Source organism: Phyllostomus hastatus, unplaced genomic scaffold, assembly GCF_019186645.2.
Source record: "Phyllostomus hastatus isolate PE091 unplaced genomic scaffold, TTU_PhHast_1.1 phas_contig_210, whole genome shotgun sequence".
NCBI lineage: Eukaryota > Metazoa > Chordata > Mammalia > Chiroptera > Phyllostomidae > Phyllostomus > Phyllostomus hastatus.
In genome coordinates, this window is record NW_025333737.1 from 19676258 (window position 1) to 19694479 (window position 18222).

The 18222-nt window shown below is 40.9% G+C and overlaps 1 protein-coding gene across 5 annotated transcripts in view; it reads left to right on the forward strand.

The window, feature by feature from the left end:
* Positions 1 to 16820, forward strand: part of TRIM37 (tripartite motif containing 37) — an 85428-nt gene extending 68608 nt beyond the window's left edge. For 4 of the 5 annotated variants that reach the window (XM_045837135.1, XM_045837137.1, XM_045837139.1 and 1 more), the window contains 5 exons: positions 2118 to 2246; positions 2597 to 2789; positions 3510 to 3628; positions 13910 to 14023; positions 15590 to 16820. In XM_045837135.1, coding sequence (XP_045693091.1) covers positions 2118 to 2246; positions 2597 to 2789; positions 3510 to 3628; positions 13910 to 14023; positions 15590 to 15672 — 638 coding nt within the window. In that variant the 3' untranslated portion in view covers positions 15673 to 16820. The remainder of the gene's footprint in view (positions 1 to 2117; positions 2247 to 2596; positions 2790 to 3509; positions 3629 to 13909; positions 14024 to 15589) is intronic. The other variant, XM_045837136.1, reaches the window with a different exon arrangement.
* The last annotated feature ends 1402 nt before the right edge of the window (positions 16821 to 18222 follow it).

Below are 18222 nucleotides of genomic sequence, written 5' to 3' on the forward strand. Positions count from 1 at the left end.
TTTTGCTTCTTAGATCAGTTTCCATAATTTTCCTAGAGAATTAGTTATTTTATTGGACATTTAAATTAATTGATATAAAGCTACTTACTCTGTTCTCTTAAATTTTAAAAACTTCCTCAGAATATAGGGTATTAACTTTTTCACTTATTCCATTGCTTATTAGTGTTTTCTTACTTTTTCTCTTGATTTGACCTGCCAGAGCTTGTGCATTTTGTTCATCTCCTCCAAGAGATTTATTTTGTCTGCTTTCTGTCCTTTTATTATGTTAATGTCTGCCTTTGTTTCTGTTAATGTATCTCTTTTGTTTTTCTTTTTTCCTTAATTTATATATGCTTTGCAGTAGAGAAATTTGTCAATTTTTTTTTCTCATAGCATCTTTTTTCTTTTTTCTTCTTTTTTTTTTTTTTTAAGTGTACAGTTCAGTATATTTACAACGTCGTGTGACCGACACCATTATCTAAGTCCTGGGCACGTTCATCACTCCTTTCCCCAAAGCTCTGTGCCCATGGACATTTACCACCCCTCTTCCTCTACTCCTACCCCTTGGTAACCACTAATTTATTTTGTCGGTGTGAACTTGCTTTTTCATATAAATGGAATCATACACTTGAAGTCTTTTGTGTCTGGCTTCTTGTACTTAGCATAACAATTTCGAGGGTCATCCATGTTAGTTTCTTTTTATGGTTGAATGATACTTTATTGCACTTGTTTAATCAATTGATGGACATTATGATTTTTTTATTTTCTGGCTATTTCGAATAATGCTGCTGTTGAGCAGTCATGTACAGTTTGTGTGGACAAAGAGATTTTTACTAATCTTGAATATATGCTTAGGAGTGGAATTACTGGGCTGGAAGGGAGCTGTGTTTAACTTTTTGAGGCACTGCCATACTGTGCAAAGGTGCCCCATTTTACAGTGCCATCAGCAGTGTCTTCGTGTCCTTGACAACACTTGTTACTGCCCTTTTCCTTCTTTGCTCATTGAATTGCCTTGGTTGGACTCCTTATAAAAAATAATTGACCATAAATGTAAGGGTGTATTTCTGGACTCTCAGTTCTGTTCCATTGATCCGTATTTCTGTCTCTACACCAGTACAGGACAGTCTTGATTGATTAGTGTAATTTTACAGCAAGTTTTGAAATCAGAAATGTGAGTCTTCCATTCAAGATGGTTTGGGGTGTAATTCTGGCTCTTTTGTATTTTTGTGTGAATTTTAGAATCAGTTTGTCAATTTGAGCTGTTAAGAAAAAGATAGCAGTTTTATGTGGATTTTGTTGAATCTGTAGATCAAGTTTGGGCGTACTGCCATATTAACATGTTCAGTTTTCCGATCAGTGAATCAACACACTGTTTTCTTGCCTTTATTTTCTTTCAACAATGTGTGGTCGTTTTCAGTGTATGTGTCTATATTTCTTTAATTTTTCCTGTGTGTTCTATTTAATGCTGTTGTAAATAGAACTGTTTTTTACATTTCATTCTCAGATTGTTCTTTGCTGGTGTATGCAAAAATTGCTCGTTGGTCTTGTATCCTTCTACCTTGCTGAACCTGTTCACTGTCTCTTCATGCATCTATTCTGCTTTTTAAAATTGTTTCAATTATTTTTCTAGTTTCTTGAGTCTGTGCATGTTAGACCATTTAGTATCAGTTTTTTGTAATTAAAACATTTTAAGGCCATGCATTTTTTCTGATTATTGATTTAGCCACCAACATCTTGAGGTGTTATAATTGTGGTTCATTTCTAATTCAGCATTTATTTTCTTCTCATTCCAGTAATATTTCACAGTTCCCAAATGTTTAGGAGTTATATTTTTGTTGTTAATACTGAGTTTAATTGCACAGAGATTGGACTGTATGTCTGATATGATTTATTCTATTTTATATTTAGTTTTTAGTTTTGTGAGTTAAGACTGCTTCGCAAGCAGCAAAGCAGGCATGCTTTTGGAATAAAACCCCAAATAATCCATTAGGATGAAAGCATCCTCTGTTTTGTTTTATATTTTTGACACAGATAGAATACGTTTCAGGCATGATAAGATTAAACCTTGCTCTGACTGCTTAGGTAGTGAGTTTTGTGCTGTTCATCATATTCACAAATGTTTTTAAATGTCTTTGCAGCCACAAGTAAGAAGAGTAATTTGCCCAAGCCGGCTCGGTCCAGTATAGCAGGTAGTCTGTCACTTCGAAGAGCAGTGGACTCGGGAGAAAGCAACCTGTCAAAGGGAGACTGTCAGCCTCTGTCTGAAGGTAAATTTGGAGAGTCTGGAATACAGTTTTCATGGATAAATGTCTGTTATTTGAAAGTGATCTTGTCATATAGCTTTATAGGTTTAAAGGCACCAAAAATGCTGAAACTTGATTCAGAAGTTTCTTAATCTCACAACAGAGTAGACCCATCAGTAAGAGATTGCATGTTCTGGACACCTTACTTTTAAATACTTGGCATCAGAAAGAGTGCGATCTATTTTTAAATTATTTTTTAGTTTTCTAACAGTTGAAATATATATATATATATCAATCAGTATCTTCTAAGGTGGAAACTAGAGAGAGAACTTCATATTTTCCTGTTTTCTGACTATCCCCTCCCTTTCCTGGAGGTTCCCCGGGGAGCTCGCAGGCCGGGAGCAGGCACAGCTCTCCCCGAGCCTTGGCGCACGGCAGTGTCAGCGACGTCCCACCGCCGAAGCTCGAAGACCGGCAGTGTCAGGCTTCCGGTTTGGATGCTGTTGTGGTTGCAGTCGTCAGTGGCTTGCCCGCCATGGAGAAAAGGAGGAAAATGGTCCCCTTGGGGTAAATTAAGTTCTTTTTTTTATGGAATGGAATAATAGCTTCACATTGAACAAAAGAAATTTCCACTGTGTTAATTTTTTAGCAGACAGGAAGTTCATTTGTTGAATTAAAGTGTAACTTTAAAAGTATCAAAAATCTCCCTGTTTTTCTTAATGGGATGAGATATAGTACTAGAAGTTTAGTTTAAATATGTTAGAGCTCATTTTCACTGAAGTTAAGATAATAATGGGTTGAAACCTTGTATGAACTCTGCCATAAACTCTGGGGTGTGCGAGAAGCAGTCAATCAGTGTTTCGCTCCCTCTCTCTCTCTCTGTCCCTTCTCTCTCCAAAAATCTTGGAAGGAGAGAGGGAATGAGGAAGGAAGGGAAGGGAAGGAAAGGGAAGGGAAGGGAGAGAGACGAGAAGGTAGGGAAGAGGAAGGAGGGAGGGAAAGAAGAGAGAAGACATTCTGTGTTCCTTACCCAGTTTCTTCTAATCATAACATTTTGCAAAACTGATAGAGTATCACAACTAGGATGTTGGCATTGGCACATAGTCTACCATATTATAGCCTTCATTGTGAGTCCCCTAGTGAATTTTTTAAAAATAAATTTGAAATTTAGTGTTAGACATCAGTGCCACACTTAGTCTGATGCTCAGTTTCAGGAGAAGAAAATATAGGCACAATTATCAGTGACTGAGTATACAAAAATAACAAGTTTTTTGCTTTTTCTTTAAGGGCTAATGTTAAAGGAGGTTGTTTGGAAGGAATGCAAATAACTGACTTGGAAAATAATTCTGAAACTGGGGAACTACAGCCTACACTGCCTGAAGGAGCTTCAGTTGCCCCAGAGGAAGGTAAGAAATGGTAAATCATAATTAGGTGGGAGGTAGAAATAATCTTTTTGGTGTTGGTGGTGTACCAACTTCAACTCTGCTGATTCACGTTCAATTAAATTTTTAGTATCCTGCATGTTCTTTCAGGTTCCTTATTCTTTATCTAGAAGCATAGAAGAATTTTGTGATTTTGAAGGTGTTTGAAACAGGGCTACTGTATCTTGCCCTTGCTCTGTCCTTTCTAGGTTAGCAAAATAGAACGTCAGCTTTATTGGTGATATTCAGCATTGAAGAGGGGTTTTTTTTTTGTTTTTGTTTTTGTTTTTTCTGAGTGAAACTGCCACCTTCCATCTCTGCACTTATTTGTATTTCAGTGATTGAAGAACTGCAGCTCAAAGCATACATGCAGGTGCCAGCATACTGGCTACACCTTGCGAGAAGGTGTGTGGGTGATGGCATTTTCAGGTTTTTCAGTGACAGAACATTAAACATTGTGGTCTCCCCTCTTAGTCTGGTGCTCCTGTGGTAGGCGGCATTATTTCAGTAGAAGAGATAAAATGGAAAGGACTTTTAAAATTAAGTGTTGATTGTTAAAACATTAAGACCAAAATACTGTGATTGTTCTTTATAGAAAAGACCTGTGGGGATTCGTTTCCATGTATTTAAATATATGGATCATAAATTGTAGTGGCTTAAATTTTTATAGCATGTGCTGGAATTACAGTCTCCTCTTATTCATGCAGCATTTGTGAACAGCGCTTCCAATTTGCCAGGATTGCACATGGTGCCAGTGGTCAAGTGATCTCTGAACCCGTTCTTCAGTTCAGAGTTTCTCTACCTCGGCACTACTGGCATTTTGGACCAGGTGATTCTCCTCTGCAGGAGGCTTCCCTGTGCATTGTAGCATGTTTAGCCACGTCCTTGGCGTTTAACCACGAGGTCCTGTAGTGCCGCCTCCAAGTTACAATAACCAGAAATGTTCAGACACTGCCAGATGTCTCAATAGAAGCATGAGAGCCACTGGTTGAGTTGAATGACTCTCAACCAGGAGTGACACTCCTTAAGAATTACTTGCCAGAGTAGGTCACAGTTACAGGTGGGAGCAAGTTATAGCTCTCAGGTGTACTATATATACTGTGTGCTGATGGTGGTGGGAGGGAGGCAGGGAGAGCAATAGAAACCACTGGTCAGTTGTCAAGAGAGTCTGGTTAATAGCCCGTTATAATACAGGATGATGAGGGCTGTGGAAGGGTATACGGGGAACTCAAAGAACAAGTGTGTAATAATGAAAATAATAGTATTTACTAAGTGGCATTAGTTAGTAACACATTTTCTCCTGTGTAAGGAGTGTTGTGATATAAAACACCTAAAACTCAGTAAGAAAAGCTGTGAACATGCAAATCAACAGTGCCACAGAAGTACACCCTTGCAAATGTGTTGGTTCACCACTGGCGTCTCAGTGAGCAGGCGAGAAACCAGTGAGGCTGGAAGAAAGGGGCCCAGTGGGCAGAAGGAGCTCTCGTGCCCTTTGCCATCTGCTTTGTCTGTGAGAGGAGGGTGGGGCCTTCCTCACCACTGTGGGTGTTACTCTATCAACAGCAGGAGCCAGTGCTCAAAGAACCTTTATTTTTCACACTGGTAAGCCTGGTAGGAAGTCGAGTGGGTTTCTCTTGTGTCCATGCTTAGGGAAGGTAAGACTCGCTATTTGAGCAGAACACCTAGGAGAAAATTTTCTGTCAGATCGCTGTTGGATGGTGTGTGTCTCTTTCTCTTCGTCCACCAGTCCTTCCTCCCCTTCTCTCTTTCTCAAGCTATCTGAAGAAACTTTAAAATAAGGCATTGTTTGTGTTTACTAGGTAGGAATTTAGGACTACTAAAGTGGTCTCTTAAATGTTCTTGAGTGTCAGTAAAATGTGACTTTTCTTAGACATGACAAACATCAACCAGCCTTTTCCTTTCTAACTGGGACCATGTGGGACACGCTGGTATTGATAATCTGTTCAGTGGCCTGATACTGAAAAGCTAGGCACCCCACCCCCACCCAGTTGATACCATACAGGATGCCCGTAGGTAGCCCAGTTTCTTTCTTGGTGTGTCTAAAAGTGGAGACGATAGTTTGACTAAGTTCCTGCTTAAGTAGCACTGATCCCTTTCAGTTAAGACACGGGCACCAAAACGCCCCCCCAGGGAGAAGCTGCGGCACACACCTGCTGCAAAGCTTACTGGCTGCCCACCTAGGGGGAGCGTGGAGTGATGCTCCGGCATTGCCAGTTCCTTTTGGAATACTGATTAAGTGCTTTTAACATGTTACAAAACCTCAAATCAGCTGGCTTAAACAATTTGAAAGATTTTACTCTCTTGTATTAACAAGAAGTCCCACCTAACTCTGGTAGGGCAGTTTCAGGGTTGGAAAATTTAGCCACTCGCTGTCATCAGAAACTCAGTCCCTCCCCCCCCATCTTTTATTCTGTCACTTAGTGAGTTTACTTAGCTCCGCTTGGAATGGCACTCTAGCTGCTGCTGTTCCAAACTTCATATGGAGTCGGAACCGCATTCTGGCAGTAGGGGAGGGTTAGTTCTGTGTGTCTCTACTTAACAACAGGGAAAACCTTTCTCAGAGAACCGCAGCAACTTCCTAATTTCCTCTCAGATCTCATTAGTCACTGGCAAGAAAAGGAAACTTGGCAAAGTTTAAACATTTGGTCCCCCTCCCTGGCCCCATTTCACACGGCCATGCGGAACAATATGGGGGCTCTCCTGGAAAGGAGGGAAGGCATTATTAGCCTCTGCTGTACCAAATGGTTGATGTATTTTCCAGGCTTCAGAAAGTTGAGCACCTTTGAATGAGGTAGTTGTAACTCAGAAGTTAGCATTGGACAGCACTGAGCGTAAAGCCAGTGCTCAAAAAATGTGGTAGATGATTGATACAGAAATACCCTATTTAAAATTTTACTCTAAGATGTCCCATATTGGCATCTCTGAAGCATCTTCAGTTTAATGGTACCTTACAGTTACTACCGGTGACAGCCAGTTATGTGAAAACCTGTTGACACCTTCTAGTGAGATCAAGAAAGGTCCAGTATTCAAATTTCTTATAGTAGGCAGAATATCACTGGTTTGCCTTAATCATTACTTAAATGCAGTGGGCAGGCGTGGCCGTGTACAGGGCAAGGTGCAGCAGGTAGTTTGCGGCCTGTTGCTCAATGGCAGGTAGTCTCATTCCAGACAAATGAAAGTGTTCGAGCTTTCGTTGCACTTGCTCACTCTCAGTTACTGACAGCAGTGGGTCGTACAGGACCTGTTGACCTAGTAGCTCAGCTGTTAAGCTAGAGGTCAGGAGACTAATTCATCTCTCTTACTGCATTCACAAAGCTAGGGCACTTCCAGGTCTTAGGGCTTGCTAAAAGACCGGTAGTGTTTTCTTCCCAGCATTTCCTGAATCCTGAAACAAATGAGTCAAATCAAAAACGTGGAAGTTACTCTAATTCTCCCGTTAAGGTTCATCTTAACAGTCAACACAGAAACATGAATGATTTGAAGGAGTTCACTTGCACAAAGTTGAAAGTAGAAACTGGAAGTGCAGATACTTGAAGTCAGAGGTTACAACAGGAGCGCCTTGGAAAGAAGCAATTGTAATCAAATCAGCCCTGGTTATAGCTGTTGCCATTTCATAAGTATGCTCATGGCCCTGTATGCTGCTATGTAAATATAGTGCTAATGAGTTTATACTGCGCTTTATAGGAATCCTGGGAGTGGTGTTACAAGGAATAGGAGTTTGAGAAGCAAAATAATTTCTTAAATTGGCATTTTTGACCTATGATTCTATGCAGTACCATAAACCTTGCCAAAAGTTCTAAATGTTCCATTATTTGAATACTACCCAGTAATCTTCACAGCATTTTCCAGCATTTGAATATTCACTGTAGGCTATAGTTCTCAGAAATACTGCAATACAAATTAAACATTTTTTAAAAAGATAGGTGCTGAACAAAGAGTTTGTAAAATGTATTTTTAAGACTTTTTAAATTTTAGAAAAAGGGGAAGGGAGGGAAACATCAATGTGTGGTTGCCTCTCATGTGCCCCCTACTGGAGACCTAGCCCACGAGCCAGGCATGTGCCCTGACTGGGATTCGAACCAGCAACCATTTGGTTTGCAGGCCAGCACTCAATCCACTGAGCCACACCAGCTAGGGCAAATGTAAGTATTTAAAGAATAAGTTCAGATTTGGGGAAACTCAGAGAATTTTGATTCCTTTTTGTGAATCCTGAAGGTTATTTGTTAGGAATTCAGAAACACTAGTACCAAACAGTAAAATTTGTGCCTTGAGTTTCAAGAACTCAACTGTTAGTGTTTTCAGAAGTTCCCTACAAGGCCACCAGGTGGTGGTGGTGCTTCGTGGAAGTAGCTGGTTTGGTCTCTAAACAGTGTCACTCACTGTTCACTCTCTAGAGAAGGGTTTTTTTCCCCTCCCTTTTCTTTGCTAAAGGAAGGGATTTTAGAAATGCCCATACATTGTCTATGCCTTCTGAATAGTTAATGGAGAGGTAATACTACACAAACTCTTCTTGGAAACCTGGGGAAGGGTTTACCAGTGAGGCCATCTGTAACCAGTGTTTTGTTTGTTGGAAGGTGGGTTTTTTGCCCCCTACACATTGTTTTATTAGTGGTTTAAAAAACATCATTCACGTTACCTGTTTTTATCTGAATGAGCTTTGGTAGCTTGTTTCTGAATCAAAGCAGTTGTCATTTTCCTCCATGTTCTTGATTTCCTGAGCACGAAGTTGTTTGTGCTAGTCCCTTATCCTTTTAATGTCTGCAGGGTCCATAGTGATGACCGGCTTTTATTTCTGATGCTGGTAATTTCGTTTGCTCTTTGTTTTCAGTCTGTTTGGAAGCATTTTAATTTTACTGATCTTTTCAAAGAACTACCTTCTTGTTTCATTGGGGTTTTTTTCTGTTGTTTTTCTGCTAATTTTATTTCTGTTCTTTTACTTTGGGTTTATTTGCTCCCTTTTCTAGTTTCTCTTTTGCTGTAATCCTGACCCAAGGATATGTTTATTGATTTTATGTATTTATTAAATTTTTAACTTAATCTTCATTATATTTTTTTCTATTACCAGTTAGTCCCCATATATCCCCTCCCCGCAACAGTCACCACAACTGCTCTCCATGTCTGTGAGTCCTTTTTCCTTGTTGCTCAATCCCTCCACCCCCTAACACCTCACCCCATAGCTGTCATCTGCTCTCCGCCTATGAATCTGTCTCTTTTGCTTGTTAGATCAGTTTGTTCATTAGATTCCACATGAGTGAAATCATATGGTGTTTGTCTTTCTCTGACTGGCTTATTTCACTTAGCATAATAATGTTCTCCAGGTCCATCCATATTGTTGCAAAGGATAAAATTTTCTGATTTTTTACAGCTGAATAGAATTCTACTGTATTAATGTCCCATAGTTGTTTTATCCACTTTATTGACAGAGCTTGGGCTGCTTCCATACCTTGCTGATTGTAAATAACGCTGTAGTGAACAGGGGTGCTTATGTTCTTTCAAATTAGTGTTTTGGATTCCTTTGGAATATATTCCCAGAAACGGGGGATTGCTGGGTCAAAAGGCAGATCCATATTAAATTTTTTAAAGTATCTCTATACTGTTTGCCACAGCGGCTGTACCAGTCTGCATTCACGCCGGCAGTGCACAAGGTTCCCCTTCCTCCACATCCTTGCCGGCACTTGTGTGTTGATTTATTGATGAGAGCCATTCTGACAGGTGTGAGGTGATAGCTCATTGTGGTTTTAATCCGCATTCTCTGATGGTTAGTGATGTTGAGCATCTTTTATGTCTATTGGCCATCTGTAGGTCCTCTTTGGAGACACATCTATTCACGTCCTTTGCCCATTTTTTTAATTGGGTTGTTTTTTTGGTGTTGAATTTGTGAGTGCTTTATAAGTTTTGGATATTAACTCATCAGATTTATTGATGAATATGTTCTCCCATTCTGTGGGTTGTCTTTTTATTTTGTTGATGGTTTCCTTTGCAAAAACTTTTTAGTTTGATGTAATCCCAATTGTTTATTTTTTCTTTTGTTTCCCTTGCCTGGGGAGATATGTCAGATAAAATATTGCTACAGACGGTGGCCGAGATTTGGCTGCCTGTGTTTTCTTCTAGGATTTTTATGGTTTCAGATCTAACATTTATGTCTTTGGTCCATTTTGAATTTTTGTATACAATGTACGAAGGTAGTCTAGTTACATTTTTCTGCATGTATCTGTCCAGTTTTCCCAACAAACTATCTTAAGCCATTGTATGTGCTTGTTTCCTCTATGTTTGTTGATTTTAGTGAGGAATAGAGAAAGAAACATAGAAACATTAATGTGAGAGAAAAACGTCAATTGATTGCCTCCCTCCATACGCGTCCCAACTGGGGATCAAACCCTGCGGCCTTTTAGTGTGTGGGGTGATGCTTCAGCTAACTCAGCCACCTGCCAAATCCCATTTTCTGGTTTCTCAAAGTGGATGCTTTGATCATTAATTTGAGACCCTTTTCTAATAAAAGCATATAATGCTATAAGTTTTCCTTCAAATACTGCTGTGGCCACACCCCAGAACTATTGGTATGTTGTATTTTTTATTTTTCATTAATTCTGGAAAATTCTCGGCCATTTTTTTCTTAACATATTGTCCCTCTGTTTTGTTACTTTTGCCCTCTCTGTGGCTGTTTGAACCAGTCTCTTTTTATCCCCTTGCCTCTTAACTTCTGTTGTACAGCTCTCATTTTTTCTTTTTTTAAATATATTTTATTGATTATGCTATTACAGTCGTTCCATTTTCTCCCCTTCACTCCCCTCCACACTGTACACCCTCTCCCACCCATGCCCCCCCTTTAGTCATGTCCATGTGTTATACTTATAAGTTCTTTAGCTTCTACATTTCCCATACTATTCTTACCCTCCCCCTATCTGTTTTCAACCTACAATCTATGCTACTTATTCTCTGTACCTTTTCCCCCTCTTTCCTCCTCCCACTCCCCCTGTTGCTAACCCTCCATGTGATCTCCATTTCTGTGGTTCTGTTCCTGTTCTAGTTGTTTGCTTAGTTTCTTTTGGTTTTACTTTAGGTGTGGTTGTTAATAATTGTGAGTTTGCTGTCCTTTTACTATACATGTTTTTTCTTTATCTTCTTTTCTTAGATAAGTCCCTTTAGCATTTCATAAAATAAGGGCTTGGTGATGATGAACTCCTTTCACTTGACCTTATCTGAGAAGCACTTTATCTGCCCTTCCATTCTAAATGAAAGCTTTGCAGGATAGAGTAATCTGGGATATAGGTCCTTGTCTTGCATGACTTGGAATAGTTCTTTCCAGCCGCTTCTTGCCTGCAAGGTCTCTTTTGAGAAATCACCTGACAGTCTGATGGGAACTCCTTTGTGGGTTACTGTCCCCTTATCTCTTGCTGCTTCTAGGATTCTCTCCTTCATTTTTACCTGGACTAATGTCATTATGATGTGCCTTGGTGTGTTCCTCCTTGGCTCCAACTTCTTTGGGGCTCTCAGAGCTTCCTGGATTTCCTGGAAGTCTATTTCCTTTGCTGGAATGGGGAAGTTCTCTTTATTATTTGTTCAAATACGTGTTCAATCTGTTGCTTTTCCTCTTCCCCTTCTAGTACCCTTAAAATTTGGATGTTGGAACGTTTAAAGATGTCCTGGAGGTTCCTAAGCTTCTGGGTTTTTTGAATTCTTATTTCTCCATTCTTTCCTGTTTGGTTGGTTTTTTCTTCCTTCTGGTCCATGCTATTGTTTTGAGTCCCAGTTTCCTTCCCATCACTATTGGTTCTCCATGCATCTTCCTTCATTTCTTTTATGGTAACCTGCATTTCTTCATGTAATTTGCGCCCAAAATCAACCAACTCTGTGAGCTTCGTGATCACCAGTGTTTTGAACTGTGCATCTGATAGATTGGCTATCTCTTGGTTGCTCAAAAGTACGAGTCCTAGGGCACTGATTTGTGCTTCTGTTCGAGCTGTCTCTCTCTCTCTCTTTTTTTTTTTTTTTTGGTCTGCTTGCTCTTGTTACAGTGAGGGGCAGAGTCTTAGGTGTTCACTGGGGCTGGGCACCCCAGTCACTAGATTGTGACATTGTATGTGAGGGCGGGGTCGAGAGGAAACAATGGCGGTAGCTCCGTTCTCCTGGGACCTCAGTCCCTTCCCTGGGATCCTGGGTTGTGCGCTCTGCCCTGCTCCATAATCGCCGCCTCACTGGGTCTGCCAGCTGCCGCTTGTGTACTCAGGGTCCACCCGCTGTGATCTTGCACGCCCCGGATGGCTTACACGCTCCTGGTTGCCTTATGCGCCCAGTTCTCCCTGTTCTCCGGACGCCATGACCTGCGCCCGGCTGCTCCTCTCCGCCCCTCCTACCAGTCCGGATGAACGGGTCTATTTCAACTTCTTGGCTGTCCAACTTCTATTCAGATAAATTCTCTGTCAGTTCTGGGTGTCATTCTGCCTCTAAATTGTTGTTGTTCTAATCTTGGTTGTGCGTGGAGGTACGGTGCGCCCACCTATGCCTCCATCTTGCCGGAAGTCCCTCATTTTTTCTTTAGTGTTATTAATTTTCTCACTTACATCTTTAAGTTTGCTTTTTCAACTTGCTCTAAATTCATCTACTAATGTTTAAATTTTAAGATGACCATCTTTCACTTTTAGAAAGTACTTAGTAATTTAAAAATATCTCCTTTTGTTTTCCACGTTGAGTTCTTTGTTAGATAATCTCAGCATCTCTGTCATCTCACATTAATGTTAGTTGATTGTCTTTTCCTGGTTCCTCATATGCTCAGGTAATTTTGGATGGTATGCTAGACATTTTTAACAGTTTTGTGAGACTCCAGGTCTTGTTTCAATCTGCCAGTTTGGTGGTACTTCAAATTCAGGTCTATGCTTATTTCTATTTAATTTTCAGCAACAGTTCCGAACCATTTTGGCACCAGGGACCCTTCTTTGGGGGCAGGGGGTGGGGAGGGAGGCGGAGCTCAGGCGAGCTTCCCTTGCAGCCCCATTTTTAACAGGCCTCGGACTGTGGAGCAAGTCTGTGGCCCCAGGGTGGGGGACCCCCTGCTTTTCAGAGTTTTTCAAACAGCTGCTCCTTGCGATCAGTCCAGGTTTATAGTTGCATTCCGTGGGAAAGGCTGGGTGGAATGTGCTTACTCCAGCTGACCCAGAATCTCCCCGCCCAAGGATTTTCACATTTGTTTTGTCAAATAACAGTAGCTCCCGGCCAGTTTTTATGCTAATGTCCTGAGATTTGAGCCTCAACTTTAAATTCCAAACCTAAATGACGTACACAGGCCTTAGTTTGAAATCTGAGGTGAACTGAGCCCCGCAGAAACAAGCCAAATTTCTTGCTCTCTTCCTATGTCAGTAGGCAGACTTCCTAGTCCATTCTTTCTAAAGGAACATTAGCTTTATGCATGGAGTATAGAGTTTAGTCTCGGTTTCAGTTCCCTTTCTACGATGGGTTCAAAGATTGCTTGTTTTCCTATCCCTCAGGGAGTGGGAAAGACCCTCGTGGCTGCAGTGCTGGGCCCACCGGTTTACCTACGTATTCTGGTGGCTGTGGGTTCCCCTTCTTTCTTTTAGATGTGGCTGTTTGTTAAAATAGTATTTTAAGTTTATGTTTTTCTACTATAGTTTATAAATAGAAAAACTATAGTTTTTCTACTATTTTCAGGGTTTTTGGATCACTGTGTTCTTGCAACACAGTACTTTCTATAGAATTTTTCTTTTTAAAAATCAGCTGATATACACAGATACGAAATTGGAGGCCTAAATGTAATAACAACTCATTTTTTATTGCTAGAATATGGGAATCTTTTATATGCACGTATACAAAGGTGTGTAAATGTGTATTTGAATTTATGTAACATGTTTATATTTATATGTTATAAGTTAGGAACTATTATATGTACGGCCACTTGGTATTAAGAGTTCCTGTTACTTCTTATGGCTATAGAAAAAACAGTGTGTACTTTGGGGAAAATATTCTCAGTGTAATGACATTTAGACTGGTTTTGAATGCTAACTTCAGGTAATGTGGGAAGGGTGGGTGTAGTCTCTGAGGACAAGAGTAGGGCCACTGTTCTGCTAACTAAAGTGAGCTGAAGTTTTGGGGGTTGGTTTTCCTTGTTTTGTTTGTTTGGTGTCTTGTATTACCATTCAGTGGGAATCACTGTTTAGTAAATAAGGAGGTTTTCTTTTTCCTTTCATTGAAAGTGGCTTCTTGTTAGAAACATGTTCTCCTCATCTTTCCCAGCAGGAATGAGCAGTGACAGTGACGCGGAATGTGACACTGAGAACGAGGACCAGGACGAGCACACCGGCCTGGGCGGGTTTCACGACTCTTTCCTGGCTCAGCCCCCAGACGAAGGTGCAGCACGTGGTGTCGTTTCACAGAAATGAATAAAGCCATCTCTGCCGCTGCCGCTGCTTATTTTGCTTTTATTTCTGCTCCCTCTGCTCTGGCTGCTTCTGCTGCTTTTTCTGTTGTAATAATTGTCATTCGTGAGACAGTGTGTACGGGGCAAACTCAGTGGTGAAGACTGAAAAAAATGTAGGTAGTATTTGGCTCATCAGACATCCAGTGGGCACTGCCTATTGGATGTGTGAAGCAGAGGCCGGTGACCTGCCTCAGGATAGCCCGTGACCTCTGAGAATAGCTTTTGTGTTGCGAGGAGTTGTAAGAACACACAGACACGAAGAAGCGTTTTCAGCAGAGACTGTTGGTGACCTTCAGTACTGACGTATTTACTCTGCCCCTTTATAGAAAATGTCGGCCAACCACTAGAAAGGTTTTGGAGGTTGTCGGGTTTTTTTTCTTTTTAGATACATTTCTAGTCTACTTAATAAGACAATTTTTTTAAATACTTTTTTCCAGCTCTGGCTGGTGTGGCTCAGTGGACTGAGCACTGGCCTGCCAACTGAAAGGTTGCTGGTTCGATTCCCAGTCAAGGGCACTTGTGGGGCCAGAGTTGCGGGCAAGGTCCCCAGTTGGGGGCGTGTGAGTGGCAACAGGTCAAGTTTTTCCTGCACATCGATGTTTCTCTCCCTCTTTCTCCCTTCCCCCTCTCTAAAGGTAAATAAAAATCTTATTTTTTAAAAAAAAGATAACTTTTTTCTGATTTCTTAGAAATTATGCAAATAGTGGAATCACCAATTTTTACTCCCTCTTCCTCCCAAAAAATCTCTGGAAAAAAACTCACGGAAAGAATCCTATTGTGGATATTTTTGTTTTGTTCTGGGTGTACAACATTGCGTTGAGTGTGTGCGTGTACTGCGTGCACAGCGACCGCCTCAGGGAGTTCCAGGAGCATCTCTCGCCCGTTGTTTGTCTTTTCTCTGGAGGCCGTAGTGGCCAGTCCGCATGTTCCTCCCCAGGGTTTCCTGGGGTGACAACATTGTCAGGCGTCTGCTAGTTGTCAGTTTTATAGTTGACACATTTTCCTGATGTTCTAGGGCCTTTTTCAGTACAGAGCCAAGCATTTGATCATTTTTAAGTATTAAACACTTTTAGTAATTTTCACTCTTTCTAAAAGAGCCAAATTTCAGCAAGTTTTTGAGTGCCGATAGGTGTTGGTCATGATATCTGCTTGTGCAGTTTCACTGGCTGTGAAGTTTACATGTTTACACAGTCTTCAGAGTGTGGGTCCTCATCTCCTGTCCCCTTCCCCAGCGGCTCCTAGTGTCCCCAGGAGGACGGAGAGTGGCAGTGCCTTGCACTTCCTGTTGCACATTCCTTTTCTCCTCCTTTCCCCTGTGTTTGCTCACACCTGACTCAGATCGCAAATTCTCTGAAGACAGCTTTGTTTACAACCCAGCAAATCTTTACACTTAAATACCACACTTGGTAAGATCATTTAATGACATGGAGAAGAAAATACTTGTTTTCAGAAAATGTAATCTGGTTTTAATTTTTATTTATTTTTTTTAATCTTAGATGCACATTCCAGTTTTCCTGATGATGAACAAATAGGCCCTGAGGATTTCAGCTTCAACACTGAAGACAAGAGTGGAAGGTAATTTCCAAACCAAGAGAACTGACTTGCAAGCTATCCTGACCCCGAAATGTGCTGTAAGTTGGTGCTCAAATTGTCATCTGTCAGATAATCAGATTTGGTCTGATTTTTTTTCATCATACCTACCTGAAGTAGTAATGCCGAAACTTTAGGAAGTAGCACAATTCTAGTATAAGACATTAGTACACAGGGAAAAATTAAGGGTGTGAGGGAAATTCTGTGTGATGTAATGAATAAACACTTAATCCTTAATTAATTTAGTGAAATAGTATATTTGTAAAAAGCAGTTTGCTACAACAGAAGGGCAATTAACTGCCAGAAAACGCCCCTAGAGACGGTGCGCGCGCTTGGTGGTGCTCCGCACGGGCGCCCCTCTGCTTCCGGCTAGATGCTCGGTCGTGCCCAGTGGCCCACCTTCACACTGTGCGCGTTAAACACTGCACATTTCACCATGCCCACAGGTCAGTGAAGAGAAGAATTACTTATTCGTAGGTTCTGCCCTGTAGATACTTTATGTGAGTGACTGAAGTGACACTAGACTGAATCTCCTCTGGAGTGTGCTGACTGAAGTTAACTTATCTCTTGTTTTTTCAAATGCAGGCACACTGATTAGTGGCACATACTCTTTCTGTTGTGTGACTTTTACAAATGTAATTTTAAATGAATTGAGTTGATGGAGATTGGCCATGTTCCTCGTTATATATACGTGTGTAAGATCATTTAAAATTACTTCATTGTTATGCCTCTAAAGTACAAGTGTTTAAAAGTCCTCTTCTTTATTTTTATTCACTGGACATTGATTTCAGTGTCGCTACTTCTAACAATGTACGTGTACTGCCGTGGTTCACACGGAACTGGGGTGTGAGGGTGGCTGCTACACTGCGGTTAGCCCAGAACTGTTGCCAGACTTGGCTGCTGTGCTCCTGCATTTGTGCTTGAGCTGCTGGCCTGTGGGTGAAAGTCGCACTGAAAGTTGACAAGGAAACTATTGGAAAAGCATGAATATATATATATGTGAGAGGCATCTCATCTGCTTAAATTTTAACATTGTTCACTTTTCCATGTCTAATGTCTTGCTGGTTGCTGTGATTCATGGTTTGCTCTTGTTCAAAACACTTTGCACTTTTTGCTAATAAAATGACCTTGAGAAAATATTATGCCTCTGCAATTTATTAAAAGTGGGACAGGAAGCCCCCTTTTTCTCTTCTCTTCACATTACCTGTATATTATAGACATTTGTAAGCTCTATAGACTGTTAGTTAAATGTATGAGAAAGTTAGGAGACTTATTTATAATCTCCATAACATATATGGTTACTTTTTCTCTTTAAAAGTTAATTGGAAAAATTTACTGTAATCTCAGGAAAAGTAAAAGTTTAGCATTTGTTTACTAACTTGTTGATTGGCATGCTATTGTATAGTTAATACGTAGTTTATCATGCAGTGATCTAAAACGTTACTAGTAAATTCTTTAATTTTATTTTCTATTAGATGGAAATGTACTCATGTTCATTACATTTTGATGAGGTCATATTTTTAATCCAGCCTTCTCTTTTGTCTATGTTACATTGTAATAGCTGAAAATATAATGTAAGAATTTTGCACCTTTAGTGTTGAGAGCAAACTATGAGTTTTGTTTTGTTTTTCAATGTAGAAGGGTTAGGTTTGAGAAAGCATAAACACTTGATGGGTGGTTTTGTGCTTAGTTTTATGGACACAGGGTGATTGATGGGCAGATTCTATCCCATTCATTCTGGAATCATAAGCCTAAAGACCAAAAGATTTCTTCAAAGATGAAGGGCCTGTTAGCTTTTGGTACAGGGATCTTTAGAAAGTGTAATTCCTTCCCTTGTGTCTAGCTGTGTTACAGAACTTGGTCTGCATCCAGTTCCTCTGCGGTGCCAGGAACCCTCGTGTTTTCCTTCCTCTTGGGGGGGTGGTAAGCCTGCTTTGGCTGTGCTGGACTTTAGGTAGCAGCAAGGGAAGAGGCCACTTCCTTCCCCTCTCCTCATTGGTTGTTCATGTTCTGGTCTGCATAAGATCGCCAGGTGTGCGAATGAGATCCGCACCACCCCCCCCCCCGGCCCTTCCCCCAGTTACAGCTGTTGTCACCCACAGTCCTCACAGGGACCCAGTTTCTAATCCATCGCTCCACTCTTCACCCTAACAGAGTTCCCCCCCCTTTTTAAAAAAGTTCCCTCTTTTGCTGAACAACATAGTTTGTTTAGGTCTTTTCTTCCACCATTACCTTGCTCAGTATGTAGTATTTTTATTTTTTCATCTCTGGAAAATGCCTCCTTGATACTGTTTTCTCTTAGGCCTAAAGATGTAGGAGTAATGCTTGCATTGTGCACAAGCCTGTCGTTTCCCCACAGCTGTGGCCAGCTGTGTGGTTGAACCCTCCGCTAACCTTTGAGGCAGGTACGGAGTGTGTCGGGCCCTTTGGCAGAGAAACAGGTTCCGGGAGGTTGTGTGATCCTCTCAAGGTTCCGCATCATTGACGAGGATGGAGTGCATTGCTGTCTGGTACTTCTTCCAATTCACCGCAATGGAAC